The following is a 27,989-nucleotide window of genomic DNA, read 5'->3' on the forward strand; positions in this document are numbered from 1 at the left end:
CTGCTAAAGCAATTAAGTAATAATAATAATAATAAAAAACAAAAACAACATATCAGCTTTGTCCTGGTTTAATTAAAAATCTGAATAAAGACATGTCTGCCAGCTTTGAAAACAAAACCACAGAGACAAGTCTACTGAGAACAGTGCAAAACAACAATCCTCCCCGGGGTAAGAAACACGTCTCAAATTTTTTTTAAAAAGAAAAAGAGTCATCTAAACAGTAAAGTGCATGGTTTGAGAAACAAAAGCCCCTCTGGTTGGAGTTTTAGAAACTCTGAACAGGCAGCGAGGGTCACACTTAAAAAAAAAAAAAAAAGGGGGACACTGATATAAATGAGTGCATGAGCACCGTTCAGTCTTAGTTTGGACATTCATGACACTGTACAGACGAACCTGAACTCCAGTTCATACAAACATCCAGTGGTTTCCATGCAAATATATGCTCATCATTCATGTCTTGCATACTATACACATAACACCGGAGAACACACACAGGGGGTTACAGCTGACATTCATACACATCATGCGGTCTCTTTCACACACATAAGCGCAGCTTCAGTCGCATGTGTTCCAGTCTTGCTGATCTGAGGTTACATGGTGTTGTATAGCAGAGTGACGGCTCGCTGCTGCTTCTTCTCAGCGGAAGCTTTGCGAGAACGTCTTGACGAGTGTCCTCTCCCCGGCTGACGGGATGCAGGGACCGTGCTGCTGCTACTGCTGCTGTTCTCTGACTCCTCCCGTTCTCCTCTTTCCCCTCTGGTGGAGGGGGAGAGGCCGAGGGGTGGAGGGGATGTGTCATCACTGCACGAACCTGTTCTTTCAGAGCAGGGCCTCTGAGCCAGCACTTTCTGCTTCTTCCATGTGTCGTCCGGGTGAGACTGGGGCGACGAGGGCGAGTCAGGCGAGTGCGACAGTGTTGCTCTGTTGTGCGTCCTCAGGTCCAAGCTGCTGAGGTCATGAGCCGACAGCTCCAGACAGTCCAGTTTAGCCAAGGAGGCCGATCTCTTCATGAGAGACGGGGGGGTGAGCCCCGCCTGGCGGATGCGCGCCTCTAGCTCTGTGGCTCTGTGCCACTCTGTTGGCTCCAACAAACTCCTCTGCTCCTGCCTCTCTAGGAGCTGCTGCCCCACTTTCAGAGCTGGAGGGCTCTCTTCAAAACTCACCCCTTTATAACTTTCTGGGTCTGTGTCCATGGCGTCTCTTGGCCCCTGAGGCTGCCCCAGTTCTTGTGCTCGACTGTCTGCCGTCTCGAGGGTGATGCCCTCATGAAGAAAAGCCTGCAGCTCTCTCAGCGTCTGCTGAATCTTCTCCAGCTCCTGGCTGCCTCGGGCCAGCCTCTTCTGGGCAGCGCAGACGGGGCCGCAGCCCTCTTGCCTGACCCGAGAGCTTTCATCCGTGTCCGACTCCTGCAGCGTCACGCCATCCAGAGTCATTAGGTTCGAACAGTCCTGCAGGTTTTGGCTATGGAGCTGGCCCCGTCTGAGAGACTGGGCTGAGGTATCTTGAGATGATGCTGATAACTGCTCAGCAGAGGCCAGTGATGATGTCACTGTGTGGCTATCTGTGGATGTGTGCACACTGACAGGTATAGCACCAGAGACTTGGCTGATATCTGACTTTGGGGAACATGAAACGTCTTGGAGGTCGCTTGTGCCTGAGAAATCGGGTCTTTTGTGTGACCCCGTGTGCTTCTCTTCATCTTTGGACGTAGCATTAGCAGAAACAGCCATGTTCTCTCCCTGAGTGATCCTTTGTTCTGCAGCATGCATGGGGGAGTGGAGCAGCACGTGTTCGGAGGATACGGACAGTCTGACAGGAGGTTGTTCGCTGCTGGGCGAATGCAGCGGAGACCGCTGACATGCCACCATCTCCAGTTCCTGCTTCAGCTTCTGCTCCAGCTGCTTGGTGGCCCGCCGCACGGAGCCCGCCGGCCAGTCGCACAACAGCGTGGTGGGAGGCTGGGGGTGTGAAGGTGGAGTCGAAGAGGTGTGCGTGACTTCAGAAGACTCCCCCTCTTCCTGATGTTCCGGTCGGATGACCTGAGGACTGTGAGAGGATGGAGGGAGTGGAGAAGATGAGGAGGAGGAAGGAGTCTGAAGAGATGCGGCGGGGTGTGATATGGCTTCGATCTCAGTGACAATATGGCGGACTGATATTCCGTTGTCGTGGTGAGTGTGATGAATCCGGTCAGGACTGGTTTTGTCAGAGCTGTCATCAGACTCCTGAGAGACAAAGAGAGGATACAGACTTTATTAGCACAGCCATTGTGAGGCTTTTATTCCAAGCAATGACTTATTAGCTCAGTCCTGTTTACACCAGTTTACACTCTTTTATAATCCACATAATACTACTGACAACTCGTTATAGGAGGAGGTTTGGTCTTGATTATTCTCTCATTGTCCAGCAGGTGTCACTGTGATCAGCTCAATCTATCTGCTACCACACAGTCCTCACATTCACTCAGATTCCAGTTTACTTCCCTCTGATTAAAACTTTAAAATAAAACTGTGGATACTATTCAAAGTTCATTTAAATCTCCTAAATCAAAGGATTTGATCGAAATTTTTAAATTTTTCTCTTTACAGCTGATGATGATGACAAAGGTCACTCTGAAAAGTGGTCGTACAACTGAGATGCTATTAAAAAACAAAAAAAAACAAAAAAAACAAACAGAAAGAAGCAGCTGAATGAAACCTTACCTGACTCATCTCATTCCTCTGCTCCTCCTCGTCTTCGCTGACCTCTGTTTCTCTGTCAGTTGACAGAGACGTCCTTTGCTGTGCCTGCTCTGAAAGCGTCCGATGTCGGCCATCTTTGGCCAGCCCCAGAAACTTCTCCCGGGCGCTGAAGAAGTCGATGCTGTCCGTGCTGTGAGTTGATGACCCGTCTGCCTCACCGCGGGTATCCAACTCGCTCGGGTTGTTGTTGTTGTCGTCGCTGGGAGCGAAAGCCGAGACCGGAGGCGAGGAAGTGGGAGTCGCAGGGCTGAGCGGAGTGTGGCTGTTGTTCGTTAAATCAGACAATGATTGGTTGATCATGTCCGAGTCAGTGGATCCCAGAGTGAGAGGAGAGACTTCCTCTGAACTGCTTCTGTCGGGTAAAATGAGGAACAGCTCCTCTGGTTTGCCCACTGAGCAGGACAGATGTGTGGGAGTGTCCCTGTAAGCGCGCTGCAGTTCAGGGGTGGGAGGTAGGATGTGGAGTGATGGTGGTGGAAGTGGAAGAGCGACGGGCACAGTGATGGCCACGCTCGCCGAGCTGCCCTGCTTTTCCTCTGGGACCACGGTGGCTGCTCGGGGTCTGGGGAGGGGAAGCAGGCGGGGGTCTGCGCAATCTGATCTGACCTCCTGAACCAGCGAGTCACACACTCCGTTGGAGAGCGCGTGCGAGTCTTCGGGCTCGGGGCAGAGCGCCTGCAGCACGGCCACACCCAGGAAGTGATGCACAGACGGGGAGGAGGTGTTGTTATTGTGAGAGTCAGCGCGGTTCAAGGAGGGAGATGAAGGCTTCGAGTCCAGGCGATCTGATAGGTCGCTGTCACTGTGGGAACGCCATAGCTTATTATGCCTCTGTTTGCTGAAGAAGAAGAACAAGAGGGAGAGAAGAGTTCGTTAGCTCCAAATTCCTTCTAAGGAACTGTACATGTTTCTGCATGAGAGCACACCTTGCCAGCAGAATTCCCTGATACTCCTCCAGCTGCTTCATGAAGGAAGGGTTCGGCTTGGTGACGGCCCGTCTTTCCTTCACATAGTCAAAGGCGGTGTCCAGGTTCCAGCCATACTCCTTCATAGCGTAGGCTATCACTGTGGAAGCAGAGCGGCTCACGCCCATCTTACAGTGAACCAGACACTTGGCACCGGCTTTCCTAAAGTGGGAAGAGAAAAAGGCAGGGTTGAAGCACATGAACTAGTGAGAAAGAGGAGCTTAAACTGTGTGTGTGTGTGTGTGTGTGTGTGTGTGTGTGTGTGTGTGCGCGCAGAAGCCTACTTGGCTTTGGTGATGAACTTGTACGTGTCGTTCCAGTACTCCAACAAGTTGGTGGCCTCCTCGTCGTACACTCTGATGTTGTGGTATTCAAACATCCCTGGAAAAAAGTTGTCGATTTCCCGGGTCACATTCAGGATGTAGCGCACTCTGGAGGAGAGACGCGAGCAGGCGTGTCAGTGTGATCTCATGGATGTGACGATGATAAACGAGCTACTCGTTTCAATCGAATTTAACGAGAAAATTTATTTAATACATCAATTTTAATCTTAGCTTAAGTGACTGATCTCTTACCCACTGTTCTGCAGCTCCTCCAGGTTAGAAGCGTTCCACTCTGAACCCTATAAACAACACAGGTCCAGTCATTATTAACAGCATGCGCTAAGTTTTATTATTTACAATTAGAAAGACAAAACAAGGTTAGATGCAGCTTTTTACTGAACCTCAAGTCTGACATGACAAACCTTCACAGGCTAATGGAATCAAAGCCCAATTGTCTCACCAGGAAGACGTGATCAAATATTTCCGTGGGGCTGTCCATCTGTCCCAGGATCACAATCATCTCATTGTCTATGAACTCTTTAAACTCCCTCAGGTTGCACACCATCTGGATCTCCAGCTCTGTTCGGATCTGTGAAAGTTCAGGCAAACAATAAATGGTCTGATGACAGCTGATAACAGCAGCAGGGAAACGCAGAAAATCAGGGCATAAGTACATCTTTACAAGTAATAAAACCACAGACTGTACATAAGAGATGACTGCAGCCTCTGCGTCTGAAAAGTGAAGCCAGTGGCGTAAACATGCATTCTTTCTCACGACCATCATGGGCTGCAAAAGGAAGTCTGCACTCAAGCTTTTCAGAAAATGACCCTGTCGCTCTTGATTTATGACCTCTGTAAACACTTTAGTGATGAGTGTATAGCCCCAGTGTCTAGTTTCAATTCTAATTTAAATTTAAGTTACTTTGCACAGAAAGGCCCCTCTCCTGGAACCAGTTTCCAGTTTGGATTTGGGAGACAGACACCATCTCTACTTTTAAGATTAGCCTTAAAACTTTCCTTTTTGCTAAAGCAATTGGTTAGGTGGTTAGGATTCAGGTGACCCTGAATCCTCTCTCTTCTACAGTATGTCCTTTTATCCCGTCTTTCTCCCCTCACTCGCCATCCGGTCGCGGCAGATGGCCCCGCCCCTCCCTGAGCCTGGTTCTGCCGGAAGTTTCTTCCTGTTAAAAGGGAGTTTTTTCTTCCCACTGTTGCCAAAGTGCTTGCTCATTGGGGGTCATATGATTGTTGGTTTTTCTCTGTATGTATTATTGTAGGGTCTACCTTAAAATATAAAGAGCCTTGAGGCGACTGTTGTTGTGATTTGTTGCTATATAAATAAAACTTAATTAAATTGAAAACGGACAAATGACACATGACTGAGGACGCCAATGTTCACGTTGTGTAGACAGCTGGTTTGAAAGAGGAGAGGAGGAGGCCATCTACAAGTGCAGTGTTCACTTCACAAGCCATGAGAGATGTCATGGTGACCTTTATATCCACCTTTAATGTGCAGTCTATAGTTAACACCTACATCTAAGCACCAAATGTAAATTTCACTGTCCCCTCACCTCCTTTGAGGTGACGTTCTCCAGGTCCTTCTGCATCATTATCTCTCTGAGGCGCGTCTTGATCAGCCGTTCTGTGCGCTCTCTTTCTGTGGGCCTGCACATAAAACACACAAAGACCTCCATTTAAAAACAACTTTAACACTTGGCCAAAGTAAAAAAAAAAAAAAAAAAAAAATTCACTTTGAAGACAGAACCACCTTCACAGCTGCATTACATTCATGTTCACTTTTACGTAAGTCTCAATGACATTACTTCTACCAGAGAACTACGGCTTTGTTTTGTGCTCCCGTTTGAGTTTGTACTCTCAGATTTTCTGTTCCCCTCTCCAGTTTCTCAGAATTAGACAAAGTCCCCTTGTAGGATCTGCTTCTTGTTGTGCCGCGCTGTGTTCCTAAGTGTTCTGGCTGGGGGCCTTTCCGACGTCACACCGATGATACCAACAAGTGGCCTAATTGCCTCTCTGGAGAGAAGAGCTCAGTTTGTCTGTGAACGACTTCTTCTAACATTTTTTCTTTTGTTTTTTGCTTCAAACTGATTCCGGACATCAGCACACAGCAGTGTGGGTCAGCAGCTACAAAAAGGGGAAGTACAGTGACCACAGGTGTGTGACACTGCACAGATGAAAGCATCATCTGTGTTGGAAATGAGGTAGGAGGGGGGCTTGTTTAGCTCAACCCTGAACATTTCCCTGACCTCATGAGAACGAGTTGAGTGGAACGAGGGTTGAGTGAGAAAACAACAACAACAAAAACTGACACGGGTTATTTACTGACATGCAGTAACACTTTTACCTCACAACAAGCCTCCACTTGTCTGCAGACGGCCTGAGGGAGGGAAGCCTAGTCAGGCAAAAACACAGACTACACGAGGGCAAATGACGACATAAGGACCGGAGCTAATGAGTAAATGAATAATGGAAATTTTACGCAGCTTCCCTGAATTGCTTGCAGGTAGATAAGATTATTTTTAGTTTTGGGGCGGGGGAAAGCCATGTCAACAAACACTGACATGTCACGAGGCTTTAGCAGCCTCCCTGTCCGGGAAAACCAACAGGAACTTTCTGTGTTTGGCTGTAAGGGGCAGAGCCAAATCATTCCGAGAGAGACTGTGTGTGTCTGTGTGTGCGAAGTGTTTAAACGTATGGTTTGAAGTGGCTTTTTTTCTGCCCGAACTGTTCCTCATTATTTCCTCAAGTAGCCCCCGTCTTTGTGCTCACCACCTGCTCCTGTCTGTTTCTCTGCGACTCTACTTACCTATGAGTTTATCTGGACTCTACTTTTCCATAAGTAAATCAAGACAGCTAAAGCCTTGGCTATTTTAGACTCCAGAAGACCCCCAAAGAGAGAGTGAGTGTGTGTGTGTGTGCGTGAGGGGAGAGAGGCAGACAGTCTAAATAGGTAGCAGAGCATGTGACGAAGGAGCAGGGAGGGGAATTTCCCTGGTATCAGTGAAGACAAATCTATTGAAGTCACTGCTTGTATTTTATTATGTTTCCATGTAAATATGTTGATAAGGCAGCGTTATTCATCATGTTGTGAACACGTTAATGATTAGGCACCTTTGTAAACATCAGCGCTTCAGGCTTTTGTTTTGGTCTGTTGTTTTTGCCTCTCCTGGAAGGTTAGAGAGGGCATGTGGCCTCATTCCAGAGTCCATGGTTCTGCAGACTGCAATATTTTAGTTTGGGGATGTAGCAACACTTGTTATGCTTGTTAGGCAATGCTGTTAGGAAGATGCGACTGCAACATATTTTTAACTTTTCACAGAAACAGCCACGGTGAAGGTGAATTTGTGATGAAACTGTGTACGACTGTGTGAGCAGTTACTGCTGTGAATTTCTGGGGAGCAGCGTGGTTTACCCTCTAGTCTATGTCATGTGCATGTGTGCACATCAGGCGCAGGGTTTATGCCACACAATTCTCAAAGTGGTTTGCAGTGCTTCTCTGAAAAACCCTTTCCTTAATGTGGCCATCCTAATCTACTCACAGGTCTGTGAAGAGGACGGGTGAATTGGCACGGTGCGATTCGACATCCTGCATGGCGTTCCATTCGTTGATACACAACTGGCTGGATGAGACTCTGCTCTGGTAGTAGCTGACCCAGGTCAGGAACAGGCTGCCTGGGTAGTAGTTGTGGCAGCGAGCCACCTCGCAAGCTTTGTGGAGCGACTGGAGGGCTGACCTGAGGGCAGACAGTTGAAAGCACGGAGATTTTTCACATGAGCAAATGTCACTGGGAGGAATGAAAAGTGCAGAAAGGAATTTGGACTTATACAAGAGTAAAAGTTATGTGAGAGTGAAAATAAAAAGGATGGATGTGTGAAGAATGAATAAAAACATGTGAGAACTAAACAACAGGGCATAGGTTGAAGCTATAAAGAGGCATAACACGATCATATTCAAAGGAGGAAGTCAGTCAGGGACAACAAAATAAAGATATGAAGAGGTGGTTCTGACACGTGAGAGGGATTGAAAGCAAAAACATGATAAGACAACAAATGAAAAGATAAGAAAAAGTGAGGAAAAAACAGTCCGGAGGTCAAAGTTAAGGGTGGAGCACAATGGACACATTGTTTGCAGGCCAACAGCTTCACACGGCTGTCATTCTGGTGGAATAAATAAAGGTTGCTCACCACATGGCCTGGACAGACACTGGTTTGAAGACGTGAACCCTGTTGACTGTCGACACACTAAAGCCACTGTGGAGATGCAAAGAGACAGGTTAGAAAACACAAAGCTCACAAACAAGTAAACAAAGTCATCAGAGCAGTCGGGCAGCTGCCCCAGGGAGCAGTAAGAGGAAGCAGGGAGTAGGTGTGGCGTCTTACCCATCTCCATCCAAGTGGATCATAGTGTCGCTCCAGAGAGGCAGAACTAGACCCACCGTGCAGCAGCTGCCAGAGAAGATCGACAAGGTAAAGACAGTGAAACAAGATGCACTGGTTTGCTTACTTTATCCTTTAGCTGAAAAAACTTTCACTGATTTATTGAATTTCTCTGACTGTGTCAACTACACCACAGTTCCAGTATGAGGACGATCCAATTCAAGAAGAAAAAAGAAATCTGCATAGCAAAAACATAAATTCTTGAGTTATTATAAAACTACAATAAGACAGAGAAGGTGTACCTATCAGAGGAGACAAAGTCCATGCCGAGCACGATGCTCTCCTCTGTGTCCTGTCTACCATTGGTGGAAACCACCACCATGTAGCGGGTTACCTGAGGGTAGGCGCTCTCCAGACGCACAGCCTGCAAGAAAAGAAGGACAGGGGCAAACTGTAGAATCACCTGTGTAATGTCTTTGACTCTTTACAGCCCTGGAAATCAACCCTTTATCATTCAAGGGCCTATAGATACTTTATACCACAAGACTGGCATTTAAAACTCAGGATCGTGAATATGAGATATGCAGGGACAACCTAATGACGTTTTAACCAGTCCTTTTTTTAAAATCCCTCTCTCATAAGCCCTTTTTATTAAACATGCAGCAGGGACATCAGGGGAAAGGCGAGCACACTTATAGTACACTTAGAGTTCTGCAAAGTTCATGTGAGGGTGGTGTTGTTGGCACAGCTGGAAGAGCTGAGACTTCCTTTGCCTCATAACTGTTTATGTTTTCAAAAGTCAATCCATGTTTCAGTTCTTAAGACCTTAATCAGATGCTCTGGAATATGCTCTCTGATCACAGGACCACACACAACTGACCTTTGTTATTATATTTATTTATGTGTGCTTGTTACTAACCAGTCTGATTGTGTCTTCTGGGCGCAGCACAGTGAACATGGTCTGAAGATGCTTCTGGAGGTCACCTGGACAAAAACATTTTCAAAGTATGAGACGACATCAGATAGAAAGTGTCATTTCCCGTGTGGATCCGTTTTGTCTGTGACTTATTAAGATGTTTTTGGGGTTTTTTTTTCCTATCCAGCAAACAAGCTCACCACTGCTGAGCTTATCTGCTCTGTTGTGAAACAGCTTGACAGAAATTAACGCCAGCCGTGACCCATGATGCTGTAGAGGAATGTCCATTTGAAGACATACTGTGCTCTTTAATCTCAAGTTTCTCCACAGAGTTCATTTGTGAGGTTTGGGGTGAAAAAGGGAGTAAGAGGAAGTTTTGGGAGATGGTGCAGCTGCTGTTTGTGTGGGCGCTGTAAGTATGAGGGTTTACCTGTGTGTTTGTTCCTGCGCTGGCTGATTCGAGGTGCAGAGTTCTGCGTGGGACTGTTACCCCTGGGAAGGAAGAGGGCTGCACCTTTAACTGTGAGGAAGCTCTCACTGATACTGGAAGAGAAGAGAAAATGAAGCATGAATAGAAGCCTAAAAAGCAAACTTATCTAATCATAACTGGTATTTTTTTGCGCAACTTAATTTGAAATCGCTTCCTTCCACATGCCGACCCCGGATGGCCATAACAGGCACAAGACGGGGACACGGACTAGTAGAGCGTTGTCGTGCCCTTGTGTCGCCGTCACAATGCCCCATTCAGCTCGCCTCTGGTCTGCAGGCTCCCCAGATCAGAGCTCACAGACCGATGCGAACAAAACAACATCCAAGCCCCGATGTGAACTCAGAACACAATGTTCTCTGGTCCTCCACACAGCTGGATTACACACACAAGACTTACTCACACTAACAGCTGCCAGGAGGGAGGGATAGGGGGAACTGAGGGGGACCGGGGGTCCGAGAGGGAAGATGGAACGAGTCCCCCTCCTACACAATGTTTAAGCTGCGATAACAGTTGGCCAGCGCACAATACTTCACTCCAAAGCAGGCCTAGTTAAACGGGCTTTTTGCTCCCTTTGAGACACTTAATCTTATTAACTGTGACTGAGGTCACTGCATTGAGGAGGAAGATGCATTATAAACTGAGGCCAATGTTTTAACTGGATACCAATTAAAGTGTCGTGCTTGCATGTATGATTGACCAGGTGTATGTTTAGTGTACGGAGGTACACTAACCTCACAAGATAGCTAGAAAACAAGTTAAAACATCTACTCCTGCAGCAGCTAATGATAACCATGCGATCATTAAAGCATAACTTTAATGATGCTAAGCGAGAAGTCTACCACTTGGCCAGCCGGGCGCTCGGCTGCTAGTGTTTCATGAGTGGATACAGAGAGAAAGAAAAGAAAAAAGAAAAGTACTGCTGCTATGAAAATTATGCTCTTAACAAATATAATTAATATATAATTAAGTAACTCTTCCAGACCAAGGAGAAATGCATCATTATAACAAAAACACATCGGCTGTATTCACTTTGCAGGTTTTGCCAAAAATGACACCACAAGTCAAGCTGGCAAGAATGCAGCCGGTGTAGAAACAGATGTGCGTGCAGCCACAATGATCCTAATCAGCAAAACGTGAGTCTTAAAAGTTAAACACATTCTTAAGGAAGGTCCTTTTCTGACTTTTTTTAAAAGATGCAGTAAATAAACATCAGTTCAAAAAAGAAATAGAAAAAAAACAAAAACAAAACCACTGCAGATACAAATAGTTAGTAGAGGAAACACTCTTCCAAGCAGTCGTCCAACCTGTTCTGCTCAAAACAAGGGCGGCTTTTAGCTGGCAGCTAAAACAAGGAACTGACGCGATAAAGATCACTAGGATTAATGAATGTGAGGTGATGACATCAAATCTCTGAGGTCAAACAATCAGGTATTTGACTGATATGTTTATTTTGATGCTACCCTAGTGTGCCGCGAGCATATTTTAGCTTTAGCAGCAGGCTTACACTCAATGAACCCAACTTGGAGTTCATCAAGTTCTACAGTTTCACACTCAAAACAGCAAAAAAAAAGTCCAGTGCTGTCTGTCATTTAGTCTTCCTGTCATCCCCCCTCTTGTCTGTAACTTCATCTCTCTATCCTCCCCGCCATCCAACTGCCCTTCCTGAGTTTTGCTGAGACCATAGATATGGAGAATCAGGAGACAACGCAGGAGGAAAAAAAACAAAAAAAGACTGACTTGTGCTGGGCTCATTTCCCATAATCCCCCCACCCTTGAACCAGCTGTTTCCTCTTACTCCCCCCCCCCCCCCCCCTTTTCTTCTGTTTTCTGCATTTCACACAACTTTGTCCTACTTTTAAGTTTCTGTCATTCTCCTCAGTTCCTGCTGCATCATGCCCCACTTACACTTGTGAGTTTCCTATGTGCTGTACTTGGAAATGACTGTGTACAGCAGTGCTACTGTACAATGTCATGTAATGCAACACTGCTACTCTTCCCGAGAACCTGGTGTGGAGGGTCACGCGCGTGCGAGCAAACGCGCACTTGTATTCCTGCGCACAGACACACAGAGAGAGTAATGTAAGCCCCATGCTTTGAAAGGTGGGGGGCTGTGAATGACTCTCATATACAGCTTCTAAAAATACAGTAGTCCTTTAAAAGTCTCAGCAGTCGATGAACTGTACATAGAAGCTTCTCTTCGACGCTGCAGAGGGTTCACACTGAAGCCTGCGTGTGCTGCTGTAATACTGTACTCAGGCTAGTGCTGGATGAATACAAACGAGTAAAGCCAGTTAGAAGCACAGAATATCATCACCCAGAGGAAGCACACCAGGGTTGCATCGAATGATCAAGAGATTGATTATTTTGTTTAAAAAGAAGAGTTTTTGGAAATAAATAAATAAATAAATAAATAATGAACATTCACCAGTTCAAGCTTCTCTAATTTGACATTTTACTAAAAAAGATTAATGTCCTTGAGCTGTGAACAGTTTTATCTGGACATTTTTCTTGATTTCTGATATTTTATAGACAAAATTTTCAATTCATTAATTAATAGGGCACACTATAGAGTCATTAGGGTCATAATTCTTAATTTCTGCACCATCACACACATCTGCTTTGAATCTAATGGGTAAATCTTTGAATCACTTCAAGCCTCTCATTAAATTAGAATGGTCAACTCATGTTATGCAGCTGCCTTTAAGCCGAACTCATTTTAAATGATAAATTAGTAATGTGATATGGCACCGTCAGACCGATAACACTAGCAGTCTGTAGGAGTGTATGAGAGAAAGATAAGAAATTGCCAAGACAGTTGAAAATATGCACTTTCAGGCTGATTTAAAGGTCAGCGCTCTACAAACATGAGGACACAGCAAAGGGGGAAATGGAAAGAGGGCAACGAGTTCAGTTAAATTGGGCTCCACAGAGCCAAGTGGACTGTGAAAGATGGGAGGTAAAGAAAGAAGACCCGGTCAGAGCGTGTAGCTGAGAGCAGGGTGGGTCATCTTTTGGCATTAAGCCATCCCAGGCTTTTGGGCTAAAGCGAAGCTGTAGGTACTTGTTAGGGCAACAGCCACAGACACAATCATCACTATGTAAGGACCACTCCACATAGTGGGCAGATAGCTGACTGACCCCCTCCTCCAGCCTGTGCCCATATTAGTCACTCTCAGGAGGAGAGTGGGATAAATATAGGGTCTGCTCTGTGGAGGGCAGGTCCTCCTAAGGCTTTAGGAGTTTACAACAGAGACGGATACAGCCCATGAGAAAGGCAGGGAATTAGCTGCTGTGTATGTTTATGTGTGTCCACATGTCTGCAGGTGCACGTGGGCCCTGATGCCTGGAAGCATAAGCCATGAACATGCAGGAAAAAAAATGACAGACAGAAGACCAAAGGGAGAAGTTATGTTCGTGTAGTGTCACGGTGAGCTAGCAGACCCACAAACCTCAACGTCCTCATTCAAGTCTGGCTGAAGGCCTGTGTCACACGAAATCTCAAGAGGTTACATGTTTTTGATTGTAATTTTAATCAAAGCGCATTTCCACAAAGTCTGCCCGATGCTAAACAGACTGTTGGACAAACATGGAAACTCAAATAGCAGATGAGGGCCTCTGGAGCAGAAGAGGTCAGGACCGATGAAGAGACAAAATTCGGGTCAAACTAAACATAGACTTTTGTTTTGCTAGTACAGTCGGCTTGCTGCCCTTTTCCCCTGGCTTCTGCAAGCGTGCAATTAAGTACCACAAGTTTCACTACTGTTTCTTTGGTAATCGGATAGACAAAGGTATGAGTGCTGGAAATGAACATACCTGAGTCAGGCACTCGAGGCTATTCTCAGAAGGATCCGGACTACATTTTACACTTACAGTTACAGAAAGAAATCTTTTTTTAATGTGGCCGAGGCAAAATATAGATGAGCAGTGGTTGTACCGGGACACAATTAAGCACTAATAGAAACTTGGCAACAAACAGGATCATCTGTTTTGTCTGATATCAGGCGATTTACTTAAGCTAATTATACAAACTTCGAGAAACCTACTTAACGTTAAAGACAAATCGCCCACACACAGCCCAGGTAAGGACCTATAACCAGGTGCCTGTATCACTGTTCAGCTGATAGTCTCTTCCGCAAACGCTCAAACAAAACATCTTTGTCACGTTTCAGTCCCATCCGTTTGTTTTGGACAATGTGTACAAAACACAAACACGGATAAAAGTGGAGGAGAGGGTTTACCAGTATCTTTTAAAAACTGATGGCACAACAACAGTGTTCCAGGTGTCGTTTATCCTCAGGCAACACTTAAAGTCCAGTGACAGCCTCAAAGCCTGTAATTATGTGCAGAAACCTGGTTAAAAATCAGCATTTGTCTGACATAAACAGACATGTGTGTGTGCACACAAACAGAAAAAAATGAAAGCACGTCCCCTGTGTCGTGATAAGGGCTCAAAACCATCTTTGGGCACTACAAAGAACTGCTGATCACAACAAGCCACTAGCATCATGCTGTATTTCAAACAAAGCCAGGAAGTCAGAAAGATTCCCACATCTGCTGCTGTTTACCAGACACGCGACTGCCAGTAAGCACTGTGTGCCTGTCTCAGAGTAACTTCTTCCCATAAACCAACCTTGTGCAAACTCACAGAAAAAAAAGAAAGAAAGAAAAACTATTTCCTTAACGAGTGGGTGCAGCTCTAATAAAAGCTAAACGTTCAGTTTACTCAATAACTTTGCTACACTGTCACGTGTAAACCAACTAAAAAACAATGCAATCAAGACACACACTTTGCCCTTGACTTTCCTGAAAACCATAACAGAGGGCCCGTTCTCATGCGCTCGCTGACTCCATGAAAACAGCCCGACACTGGAACTAAATACAAATTGGTTAATGCTGATTACATAAGCTTTTAATCTAGTTTAAGTAGTTTTGAAGAAGTTTTGCATTGATTTTCTTTTTCCCCCTCTTCCCCAAATTTGTTGAGATTATCTGAGACAGCACCACATGAGTTTAGAAATACTGGAACACAGTAGGCCTTTGATCTGTCCTGAAGAGCAGACTCGTCTTCACGACATGTACAAGTCAGCTAAATCCTTTTACATCTCTCAGGCAAAACCAAGCCTTCACCCAACTTTGCCTTGATGTCTGCAGACACAGAGAGATAACAGATAAGACCACTGGATGATAAAGTAATCATCCATCACTGACATCTCAACAAAGGGCATTAGTTCTAATACAGAACAGGATATATGGACAGCTTATAAAAAATTCTGATGAGCAGCCAGTTGTGCAGTACTATTATTGGTTTACCAGACACACAACAGTCCTAACTGTTTGGGATTATTTTAAAAGTCACATTCAGATGCTTATTGCTTAAATTAACTGTCAGGATCCAGGTGGATACGGGTCAGTTTGAGTCTTTTCCTATAAAATATTAAGACACATTAAGCCACTGACCTCAAACATAAAAGTTTAACTTGTCACATATTATAGCCAAAAGTAAAGAAAACAAAAAAATTATTTACAGTTTCTTCTTTCTCCACTTTATTTAACTCATCTTCCTCAAAAGCTCTTATTTCTATGTCAGTCATGATACTAAACACCAACATGCCCCCTGCCACATAAATCTCTTATTATGGCAATCGGGCGACCCCTTCCTTCCCCCCCATTTCTCTCCACTAAGTATACCTAAAGAGGAATCCCTTGCTTAATTCCATGCCCACACCTGGAAACAGGTTGGATGATTCACACAGGCTGAAGAGCACTTATGTCTTAGTAAGGTCAAAAAGGGAGTACTGTGATGAGTAAGACCCTGCTACGTCACCAGGAAATACATTCATCAACCCTGATATTACAAAACCCACATATTGCATCAATTCACTAGAACACCGAGTATTGTGGTAAATGATAAAATTGCCATAAGATGAAATAATGGTGACAATCTAGTGTGTATTTTAAATCTTTATTAGCACACTCGAGTTTCAGACAGTACTCCCACAGTCCACTTCCACGTTGGAGTTGAAGTTGTGCTGGAGAAATTTGAATGGAGACCCTGTTACTTAACGGCAGCTTTACTCTGTGTCGCAGTCTCACCTACTTATTGTTTTTAGTCTCTCACACACACACTATGCCGTCTAATTGTTTATTCAATACGAAACAGCCCACTGTCACTACTGTTCACAGCATGCCACTCTTGTGCAACTTACAGCTGGTTGATCTCATTTTTTGATACCACCGCGTCGTCGCTGAAGTAGGGTACCATCTTTGCCCCGCAGCAGGAGCAGAAGCTGACCGGCGACGAGCAGTCGGAACCGGCCACCGTGCCGAGGGTCATGCCGTCGAGGGCAGCGCGGAGGGAGCAGAGAGCGGCAGGTGTTCTTAAAGTCCGATGGAGAACTTTTACTCCTCTCCCACAGTCATCGCAAACAGTCTTCCGTGGGAGGATTTTACGGCGCGATTCGACAAAAAGTGAGGAAATATTCCTCTAAATATTTCACACAAAAATAAGACGTTTCCAAATCGTAGTTCTGTTACAATAAATAAGGCAGGAAGATTGAAGCTAGCACGCAGTGTTCCTGCCCCCGTCAGCAGCGTATCACTGTCCAGTATTTCCCCAAGAAAGCAAAAGCCATTTTAAAAGAGGATCACCGCAGCGTTTTCTAAAAACATATTCATCCCTGCCACAAGAGGTAATATCCTTTACCATGTACAGTACTGAGGCGTATGACTTGGGTCAAACTCTTGCTGGAGAAGTCATAGCAGGGAGGAGCTGGAGCCACGTGTTTTTGGGAAATATGGGGAAGCCAATGAGGGCAAGAGGGAAGTGGGACTGACGGCACTAGCAGCACCTCTGCATCGACGCTTTTGAAAGTAAACCAGTTCTCTACCCCGCAGGTTTTTGGCTGCTTTGACTGGCTGAAGATACTGCTTCAATGTTTGGTTAGAAGTTGGGAATTACTTAATGCCGCATCCATAATAGATTAAACACGGAGTGGTGCATTTAATAAGCCTAGTATGTTAAAGTTGCCAGCGTCAAGTGAGGCCCAGCAGCTGATTAGTTGTCCCGGCACAACAGGGTCAATAGAGGATCTGTTCATTAACAAGCTAATGTAATAGAGGGAATAAAACTCGCATGGGCTTTTGGTTCTGCAGTCAGCTCACTGTGAAGACTTGTCTCCTCTCCAAACTTCCCTCCCAACACACAAACCATGTGGCTGGGTTACATAAGGAGCAGATAAATGAGAAACAGGCTGAAGTTATCTGGGCTGAGCTGCTGTAGCAGTGAGCCTGCCTTGTCAAGAAAGTCTGGGTGAGCAGTGACTGTTCCCATGAAGCTGGTCTGAGGGTATCAAGTATCAGCTGAGGTACTCCATGCTGTGAGGTGGGCACAGGCTTAAGGTTTATTTTATAGCCTTTTAAAGTTTTATGTTCAGTTGACGCGCCAGCATGCTGGGTCCTATGTAAGCTGCAAACAATCTGAAAAACAAGGTAAAACCACAGCACACCCCCCTGCTGCTGCAGTCACACCAACGTGTGCCAAGTGCCTTAAATTCTAAACTAAAACATCTGTAGTAAATGACCTCTACCTCTACACAATGGAGAAGAGTCATACTGTGTTTACAGAGGGCTGGATTTTTGTTTTGAGTGTTTCCAAAGTAGTGCAGTTATCGGTAGGAAGTCTGAAAATAGGGCACTATTAAGAATACTGTTACACAATACACCTTTGGCTAAGCAATCACAAACTTTCCAGCCTGTAGTTCTTACATCCTGTTAAAGCAGAAAACACTGACTAACCTGTAACACTAGCACCTGGAAACTTTGTTGGATGTACTAGTGAATCTTTAAAAAAATGAGAATATTGGGGAAAAGGAGGGGGATTTAATTCAAAAAGGTAAAAGTTCATATATTCTATATTCACTGAACATTAAGTGAAATCTTTGTTTTAAATTTTATGATTATGGCTTATAGATCATGGAAATCTGAAATCCAGTATCTGAAATTAGCCTAATCCAGTTCATTTCAGATTTTGCAGTTAAGTACAAAACTTGTATAAACATAAAAATAGAAGCTGTTGGTGTACCAGTGTCAGGTACAAAACTGTTGTCCCACTGTTGTTAGAGTCACACTGCTGAACTGCACTGATTGTACCATAGTGCGGCACATTATCACTGAGTTAAGAAGACTTTCTGGGCCTATCAGACCAATGTCTGATCCAGCTATCAGACTGGCACATCCGTTCACAAACTATTAGAATATTTTCAAAGCTCAATTCAAAAGTGTTTATAACTTCGATATATATATTTATTTATATACTCAGTATTTATTTGGGTGCCCTTTACCAAGAATTGCTTCAGCAATGCGCTGTGGCATGGAGGTGATAAGCTTATTACACTGCTGAGGCATTACTGAGACCAAGGTTGGCTTGACAGCAGCCTTCAGATCATCTATATTTTGGGGTAAGGTATTTGTCATCTTCCTTTTGGCATCTTAACTTATAGATACTCTGGGGTTCAGGTCAGGTGAGTTAGCTGGTTAATCAACCACAGTAATAACATGGCTATTTTTGGCACTGTGGGCAGGTGCTAAGTCCTCTTCAAAAAGGTAAATGGCAATTCTCTATCAGATGGGAGTACAAAGTGCTCTAAAATCCCCTGGTAGACACCTATATGGGCTATGAAACAACCATGACGACCCCAAATCATCACAGACTGCAGATTTGACTTGACACATTTTGAATTGTGTGCTTCTCCAGTCTTCTTCCAAAGCGTAAAACCTTGATTTCCAAATGTAATTCTAAATTACAAAAGAGGACCAACACTTCAGTTATTTTTCTCCTTAGCCCAAGTAAGATGATTCTGCTGTTGTCTCTAGTTTAGGAGTAACTTGATATTAAGAATGTGACAATTGTAGCCCGTTTCCTGACTACGCCTGTGCCTAGAAGCTCTTGATGCAATACTAATACCAGCCTCAGTCCACTCCTTGTGAAGCTCTCGTAATTTCTTAAATCCAGTCCAAGTTGTTGACTTGGTTTCCAAAATGTCCCAGATTTTTCTAGGAAGGGCTGGAAAAATAGGTCTGACCCACAGATGTCCAACCTCACAACTTATTTAAATGTTCTGATGCTATGCTATGAAACGACACCTTCAGTCGCAAGATTGGGAATACTACTACAGCATCGGGAGCTGGGATGTTGTGGCTGATTGGTGTATGTTCTAGGTCCGCGAACAATTTAATGAGCTAGAGTTGCTCTCCTTAAACTGTGTGCCATTTTATTATCCCCTTCTCTGAAATGATTATGACATGTTATTGTCATTGTTTTATGAAGTACTCTTACTTATCTTATAAAAAATCTCCAAAAACAAACGTATAATCATACTTTTGCAAGTAGCGAATGGCTGTTAATAAAGCTGAACTCATGACAGTGAATGTAAACTTATGTCATAATAAGTGAGCTAAAATAAAACTACAACCCTAATTTGCATAGATCCAATGGCAATGCTACAACGCAGGGCCACAGACAACAAACCAGTTGCCAGAGTGTGTACGTGCTGATAACTCTGATTTAATCACATATGAAACAAACACACCAGCACTCCAGTCCTCAAACTATACTTTGCTTCACCTACGTGTCCCACTGACTGCTCTTGCATCACAGGGCAGGTTGTGTGCTCAAGTGCTCTTGTCATGTGGTTCTGTTTAGTGTCATCAAATTTACCAGCACCCAGTGGAAACCCATTTGTCTCTGGGATGGTAACCTGAGACCATGCTGTGGTGTTTAGTTGAGATGTGAACAAGTTGCACAACTGTTTCTCAGCTACGTCTTCCTTTATCACTTAAAAGGGAATTTCAAGTTGAAAACAAACTGAAGAACATCATGACCTACAATGCCTAAAGTTCAAATGTTTGCTGAAGACTTAGCCCAGTCAGCTGTACAAGCGCTTAGCTTTGGAGAAATGGCTCTAAAGCTCTGAACAGTCATATAAGAAAGACAAATAAGGCTCTATTAGCAAAAGATATTGAACAGTAAACCAAAAGTATACTTTAGATAAGGACAAGCTGAAAATAGGTGTGTAAGTGAAGTTAGCCCAGAACGTATTTCTGCAAATATAACTGCAAAACTGTTATATCTGTATTGTTATATCTTGCATTACTCAGTGACATATGTTATGTATGTTATATATTTAAACTTGTCAGAAAAAGTAAGGGAATGTGTGTTTGGTTGATTGTTTCTTAGTTGTAACAATGCGTCTTGGCAATAAATTTTATACCAGTGGAAAGCTTGTTATTTCCTTTAAATAATGCCACATTTGTAAGAAAATGCATTTGTGGGTTGAGGAGCAGAGTTCAGTGTGTGGGTTAAGTTGATGAAAAACTTGCCAAATCTTCTCAGCCAATGCTAAACAGCTTACTCTGCCATAGACTCTTGTGTGGTGTCATTTATTGAATTGGATGAAGTCTGAATAAACAAGACATATTGCCAATTTAACAATTTATTCAATTATCAAACAGGGGCCTCAATAACATGTGGAAGAGCCATACAGATCCACAACAACCTGGTTCCTCATCTCATGTTGGTTACCAACTTGGGTCACTGCTGTGGGATGTTATAACATTTGTCAACCAGTATTTGTCACAAGTCAGACAGTGTGGTTGTGTTGGTCACTCTGGCACGAACAGTACACCCAATTGGCAATTGTTGTCATCTTGGATAATAGAGTTCAGTCCGAGACCAGATCAAGTTTTTCATGGGCACAACCCACATACTCAACTCTGCTGCTCAACCTACAAATGCATTTTCTTTACAAATAGGGCACCGATTAAGGGACAAGAAGCAGACTTTCCAACAGTATAAATGAGCCTGATTTTGCCCGATGTTTCTTCTTGTTAAAAGGGAGCTTTTCCTTCTCACTGTTGCTTAGTGCTTGCTCATAGTGGGTGGTTTGATTGTTGGTGTTCTCGCTCTATTATTGTTTGGTCTTTACCAGACAATATAGACTGCCTTGAGAAGACTGTTGTGATTTGACACTATATAAATAAAACTGAATTGAAATTAAAATCAAATTAAATATGTTGCACACAATGACTGTAACCCTTGGCTCTTCTGTGGAATTAACTGCATGCTGTTTGTGGATTTCCACAGTTTCCAACTGTTACATCACAGACTTTTTCCACTGAGGTTATGGCTAATCCAGTATGAATTTCTTTCCCGAGAATTAGTTTCTCTTAATGAATAAGTCACAAAATATAGTCTTCAAAAAGAAAACTTACCAGGACCCGAATAGTTTTCCTGTTATTCCAGTGACTCTAATATTTCCAATTTGCAATTGCATAATTCAGCTAAATTACAAAACTTGCATTGATGAACCATGATTTCCATTTTCTGCATTATAAAAGTGTCAGATATTGTGCATGAAATGCTTATTGTCCCACAAGGCAGAACTTCCATGGGCGAAATACTGGAAGTACAAACTGTGCACTGCAGTTTCTTAGTGGTGGTGGGAACACATACGCCCATGTAGTCACTAATCAAGCACTCAATGTTTAAACAGCAGGTGTGCTGTAGAAAGACAGAAGGCAGGTGCAGGGTATAAATGACAGATAACAGCTTATAAACTTGTTTCCACATGAGAAGTTGGTGTTTAAAGAGCATGCCGTTGGCTTGGTGTTGATTACTGCACCTCGCCCTTCTCATTCTAAGAGCAGGCCTGATGAACCTGCTCTGCTTGTGTGCACCTGTGTCAGAGTTCTCTATAAGTCTACAACATGAACAGGCAACAAAAGAGTTATACAACGCAAGGGATTTCAATGGTCAAGGCAGCATTAATTATAAACAATACAATTTTGGAGAAACCTATTGTGCCACTCCTCCTCCATTAAAGGCCGTGATTATTTTAACATGCATTACCACAGCAAGGCTCTGTAGTACTTATGCCTGTGTGCTAAACTGGCCTTTCTGCGCTCCCGGCCTGTTGCCCAGTAATATAATAGATAATATTTTCAATTACATGTAAATCATTTCCAAATCACTCTATTGTACTTTTATTTACATTTGATGAAGCAGTCTACCCTTTTTTCTTTTTGGAGCTGTACTGCAAACAAACAGCCAACACGGCAATACAATGACCCGTTTTGCACTCAGTAAAAAGGAAATGTTGTACAGCATGGACACAATAGACAGACAAGGTCAGGAGGAGGGCTGCTAAACAACAGGTCCTTTCTTCACACAAGCTTTTCTCATCCTCGGCCTGCTTTCTCACTACAGTAGATACAATACATTGACACAGAGCTAACTAAGGTGGCATTTTTGCTGATACATTGTGGCACTTTGTGAACAGCAAACCAAATAGGCAGGAGAAGGAGAAGTGATTGCGGGTATGCCTTTGTGGTTTAAAGGAATGAATCCAGCTTGTGCACCTTAGCATTTTGTGGGACAGCTACAAGATTAGACAAGATTAATGAAGCAGGAAACATCCAAGTTAATATCCCTATCCCATATCAAACTCTGTGCTGAACAGTACACAACACTGTAATGGATAATGTTGTAGAACAGGGTTAAAGTGAACAAATATTAAACCATTAAATGCAGGGATCTTTAAAAACTAATTTGACCAAACACTGAGTTACTCACATATCCCTGCAAATGATCTCTTTTGTGCAGCAGCCACAGTAAAACACATTTACCAACATTTATTCGAGCACTAACAGATTTACTTAGAGGAAAGAAAAAAAAAAAAAAAAAGAGGAAAAAAAGCCAAATGATGGCTTTGGGTAGGAAAATAAAGACAGTTTTTCTAACACTGTCCTTGACAGTCAGTGTCAGTCCTGAGGCAACAGTGTGTGGCAGAGATTCATTATTGCACTGCAGCAGTTATCCTTCATTGGTGTGGTGCAATGGGCAGAGATAGCTGTTTGCATCTGTCTGTGTGAAAAAGATGTTGACTGAGAGAGAAAGAGAATATGAGAGTGAGAGATACAGTGTGGGAGTCGGTATACAGCGAAAAGGAGAAGACAAAAACTCTGGAGAAGCACAAGAAAACGATGATGGAGAGAAAAATATTACTGCAGTGCAAAAGGCCAAAGCCTTCCTCAGTTTGAACGGCTCCAGTGCAATGTTACTGGCCTATGCGGCTGTGTGAAGGCATACGTAGGTTGGGGAGTGCACAGTTAATTGGACCTCTGCTCTTGGTTAATACACATCGGGCGTCCCTTAGCAAGGTCCTTGGCTGCACCCGCATAAATGTGTGTGTGCACGCTCATCAATGCCTATGACTTCACCTCTGCTTTGAGGTATTACCTAACAAATAATCGGGACCACATGTCCTCGCGGTCACTATCGGGGTGTGTTTACTGTAGGAATGATGTCACCGTTTTTCAGCTTTCAAATATATCTGACAACCCCCCCACCCCCTTTTTTTGCATGTTCCACATTTGGATGAATTCCACTCTGTTCCAAGTTCGCATTATACATGCCCAACGCCAAATATTTTTTAATTTTTTTAAATATTTTTTTATATTGGGCCTGACAAAGTGTTTGTCTATGAGCAAGTTGCGGTGCAATCCAGATGTAGTGCGGCACGTACACAACTATGATCAAAGGGTTTTAAATAAACATTCATCTAGTCAGAGTTAGCATCTGAATAAATGTCACTCCACCAGAATGAACCAAAATGGTAAATGATGGATGCAGTTTGGGGTTCAGTATGCCCAAGGACACTTGGACACATGGACTGTAGGAGCCAGGGATCGTTCCACCAACGCTCCGAGTGGCAGACCACCTGAGCTCTACCAACTGAGCTCAGTCTCCCGTCCTAGTAATAAATAGGCCCGACTGTGCTTAGCATCCTTAGATTAACTTGAATGAAATCACAGTGATTCTGGGCCATGGTCAAAGTGCAAAAGTAAAGAAAGAGAAAATAGAGAAGTGGAGAAGTTCAGGCTCACTGGACTGCTTCTTAGCACTGCTATTCAAAGATGAGGAAACACTAACACGGACTGGCAGGCAGGCAGTGTTTTGTTGTTTTCTTTTTTCCTCTTGTGACACGACTCCTGCAGAAATCTGTCATTATCTGGTGTTTCTGTCATGCCTCCAAACAGGACAATCAGACCAGCCCTTCAATCTGCACTGACTGAACTGTCTGTCTCAGGCTGAGCTCAACACAGCTGGACTATATATGTGGAGTTTAGCTGCACTGCATCTTTACCTGCTGAATTACACAGTAACTACAGCAGTGACAAGGGGCAACGTAAAAATATGAGTTACACCTGATAAAAGCTTGACACAGAAAGTTAAACGACAAAGACATGCTACTTAGATTGCACTTCAAAGTTTAAATTAGTCTACAAAAGCCCTTTACAAAGTCCATTAAAGACGGAAAGGCTGCACATGCTTTGATGTTCCACTTCCTCTTTAATGACTGTGCACTAGTGTCTCAGAATGTAACGCAGGGAGAACATTTGAAGTGAGTGCGGTATCTTTGCATAGCCTTCCCCACAATGGAGAGAAAATGTCTGTGTTGAATGGCAGCTAGTAGCAAGCCAGACACAAACATAACAAAGTGCAAGCTTTCAGGCTCTCCTCGCTAAAGAGAATTTCATTTCAATTGTGAACAGGGCCTTGGCCCAGGTTGCAGGATAATGACAGAGCCACCCGAGTCATGGAAACAAAAAAACAATAACAGCGGTGACGTCCTCGTCTTTTATGAAGACACAGATGCACACGTCAAAAGCAAATCAGCTAGACCACAACCCTCGGGCAGAAAGCCTCAAATTAACCGCAGCCTGCAATATGACAGGGACGGCCAAATATTGATATAAAGTTCTCACAAAGCCGCCATTTGTTTACGGCAAACAGAAAGGAACTATTTTTGCCATATCAAAACGCTCTGTGTTACACAATGTAAATATATAAGTAACTTCCAAATTTAGAATGAATGACTTGTTGTTGTCTTAGCAGCTTACTGTTCGCTGTTTAAAGCAGAGGAAATTTGGCACTACAATGCAGAGACCGTGTGCGAGGAACATTTAGGAATAAACAGGAACACATTTTCATCCGATTCCAATTGATACATTTCCTTTGATTATGCTGTGACTAGAAAGATACAGCAGCTTTTTCTAATGCTCTTACACATGGGAATTCTGGTCTTTGAATAGTGTTGCCTTAAAATAATGACAACAACAACAAAAACAATAATAATAATAATGTGACAGCTATATTAATGTCTTATAAACTGACAACATAAAATGTGCTTAAGCACTTAGAGGTAGAATTGAATAATACTGATGTACAGTCTCCCCCTAGTGGTCTGAGATGCAGTTTGCGTGGATCCTGCTAATGGCAGCATTTGAAAGTAAAGGGTTGTTTAAGGAAACAAGAAACATAAGACAGAGGGGTGGTCTCACCTCCTGAGATGGAAGCGACGGTCATCCTCGCCACTGCCCGACTCCTGCAGAGGCAAACAATATTGTTAAAGAAAGCAGAATATTTATTTAACTCTTTCATCACCTTTTTCTGACAAGAGATGCTTGTATTTCAGGAAGAATAAAGATTATTTCACAACCAATGGGAGTGCGTCACATTTGATTAACTGTACATTATAGGAGCACTACAGTGGGTGGCAGTGAGGGCTTCCATGTAAAGCTCTTCATATATGACTTCACTCACAAGACAGGGCCACTACTTCAAGTGAGGCTCAGAGCAGAGAACAGGGATAAAGGCCGAAGCACACTGAGTGACCATGCCCCCAATACTCCCCACACCCTCGGGTGCTCTCTTCCCAAAACGCATGCAGTCATCCTCCCCCACCACTGAAACCAGCACAGTTTGCCGCACGCACATGCACGTGTTTTTAATCCCAGCCTTTTTTCAGTAATCCCTCACAAACTGAGGGAACTTTCTCTTTGGCATCAATCTGTCAATCCTGGGCCACTACCCAGGCCAATACAGACATGCAGTGTGCATAGACACGCCCAGACCGAAAGATAATAAGATGCTAATTCAAGATTGATAATGGAAGATGGTGACAGGCGGGTAAGAGAAGGAAGAGCAGGTGGCTGCAGGCCAGAGCATTGTCATTTTCTTCTTGGTGTCCACAACCACAGATGTGATTAAGCCTAAAGAAGCATCTGGCTGAATGGTGCTCTCTACATCAACAGCTTATCGGCCTGCCTCCAAGGCAAAAATATTGTGACTTGGGTGAAAAAGGAGTGCGCAGATGCATACTGCACGTACACACACACCTCTGACACAATGGCTTGCTCAGCAGATTTCAAAGGCAAATGTGAAACCAGGGCTCCCACTGCAAAGCAAGCCCACATATTCCTGATTAGTGTAGATGCTGCGTATTTGTGTTTAAAACAACATAAGGTAAGAAGGAGGCTACGTGCGGATCTCTGTGGTTATCGTTCCTTTGCATGGGTGTGTAGGGAGTGGTTGCATAGCCAATGAGAATTGGGAATTCATAGTGCTGCTAGGCAGATTACTGTGTACTGCCACAGTGGGGAGGCTATTCCCTGCTGGGATGTGTGGAAGTAATGTTTTCTGTATTACCACAGGGTCAATCTTAAACCTTTATTTGATCCTGTGTGGATCAGACGTTTAGAGGGCAAGCATACAGGGAAATATTCTAACTATTATGGTGCGGTGGCATCCAAGCTGCAAGCCTCATGGCTGCTGAGTTCCTTCATAGGAGTTTCATTGCCAGTTCTCTCCCCATACAATGCTGCCCCTTTTCTCAGGTTTCTGCCCTCTCAGCAGCACACATCTCACAAGAGTCCTCACAAGGCTACTTCCCATCAGAAGCAGGTCTCATGACAAGCAGCTGGTAGCCTCAGCCTGAGAGTCTTTTGCTGCCTGGTCATAAATTCACTAACAGCAATAAGTCGTGTGAACCATCTGTTTGGTTCAGCAAAGGCTGGACTTTATTAGGGCGTCCAAACTCTGCCAAGCAGCATCCCATGCAAATGTTAGTAACCATTAATAATAAGCCTAAAGATGCTTTTAAATCATTTTGTCTTGATGACAAATTTCCCCACCAGCATCAGCACCGGGATGTTTACTGACCATATATTTACTCCTCATCTATTCAAAAGAATTTGCACAGCTGTCCATGTGATTCTCCATCAGGCTGCACATTTTCTTCAGTTGCATGTAAACTCTGCAACGCCTTGTGATAATCAGAAGTCCTTGTCGGTATTTGTCTTCTTTTCTTTCTCAGAAAACAGCCTACCAGAGCAGTCAACATCTGTCCTCACAAACAGTACTTTGCACAAGGCATAGGTCTTATCTACTGCAGCCACGCCGTCACCCTGCACTCAAGCGCTTGAAGCCAGACGCTGGAAACCTCAGGCTTGTCAGAGGGGATAACAGGACTGCCTTCCTGCCGGCTCTGACATGCCTGCCACACTAACCCGCTTCCCGGCCCCTTACTGTCTGTCACTCTACTAACCAGTGATCCGTTGAAGCTGTCTTGTTCTCCGGACTGCAATCCTATCCTACGTTTTACACCACAGAATACACAAACATAATGATGACTTTTACAAACACTTCAAACTGATTAAAAAAAAACATTTGTCTGTTTGTCTGTCTATCTATGTATGTATGTTGTTTTTTTGGAGTTCAGTTGATCTGAGACGACTTTGGGTTCTCCGGGAGGAAGTGAGTTAGCAAACATAAGCTCTACCTGCTAGCTTTGTTCCTGCTAGTTTCAAAGAAAGAAAAAAAAAACAACTTTTCACATTTAATATGAAGCTGGGATAGTGGCCTGTGTTTGGCTAAATAACTTAAAACTCAAACCTCCATCTCTTCATCTCAAAGTAAGAGCTTCCTTTAGGCTTACAGTATGGGGCTAGCGGCTAGTAAAGTTAGCCACCCATGTAGGTTGAGTACAAACTGGGCTAACGGTAGGCTCACCGTGTCACACCAGCCGAAAGTGAGGCAAAACGTCAAACCAGTTTACAGATACTCACAGACACGCAGGGGCTGGAGGTAGTGCTCGGTGTCGGAGACCGCTGGACAGTAACCAGTGCCATCCCGACTGCAGCTGCTCAGACCTCGGTCACCTCGGAGAGTGAAACGACGGGATACCGGACATTATTTTGGGCAGACACTACAGTGCACCGTGCTCCCGAGGTTATTTCAACGGAGGTTGCTTAGTTGCACCGCTT

At 44.0% G+C, this 27,989-nt stretch overlaps 1 protein-coding gene across 2 annotated transcripts; it reads right to left on the reverse strand.

The window, feature by feature from the left end:
* Positions 1-52: 52 nt before the first annotated feature.
* ssh2a (slingshot protein phosphatase 2a) lies at positions 53-27,989 on the reverse strand. Of its 2 annotated transcripts, XM_040049570.1 has the most exons (15): positions 27,792-27,989; positions 25,227-25,270; positions 9,768-9,880; positions 9,341-9,405; positions 8,724-8,845; positions 8,425-8,490; positions 8,230-8,295; positions 7,584-7,778; positions 5,598-5,691; positions 4,487-4,615; positions 4,279-4,325; positions 3,988-4,134; positions 3,665-3,865; positions 2,700-3,576; positions 53-2,222 (listed from the first exon to the last, which is right to left on the reverse strand). In XM_040049570.1, exons 1-15 carry the CDS (start codon positions 27,852-27,854, stop codon positions 591-593), a joined length of 3,861 nt encoding a protein of 1,286 aa, XP_039905504.1. In that variant the 5' UTR covers positions 27,855-27,989; the 3' UTR covers positions 53-590. The 2 variants fall into 2 exon arrangements, with proteins under 2 accessions (XP_039905504.1, XP_039905503.1); XM_040049569.1 differs by lacking the exons at positions 25,227-25,270; positions 27,792-27,989 and adding an exon at positions 16,034-17,757.

This window comes from Simochromis diagramma, unplaced genomic scaffold (genome assembly GCF_900408965.1).
Source record: "Simochromis diagramma unplaced genomic scaffold, fSimDia1.1 OVJJ01000611.1, whole genome shotgun sequence".
In the NCBI taxonomy this organism is placed as follows: Eukaryota; Metazoa; Chordata; class Actinopteri; order Cichliformes; family Cichlidae; genus Simochromis; species Simochromis diagramma.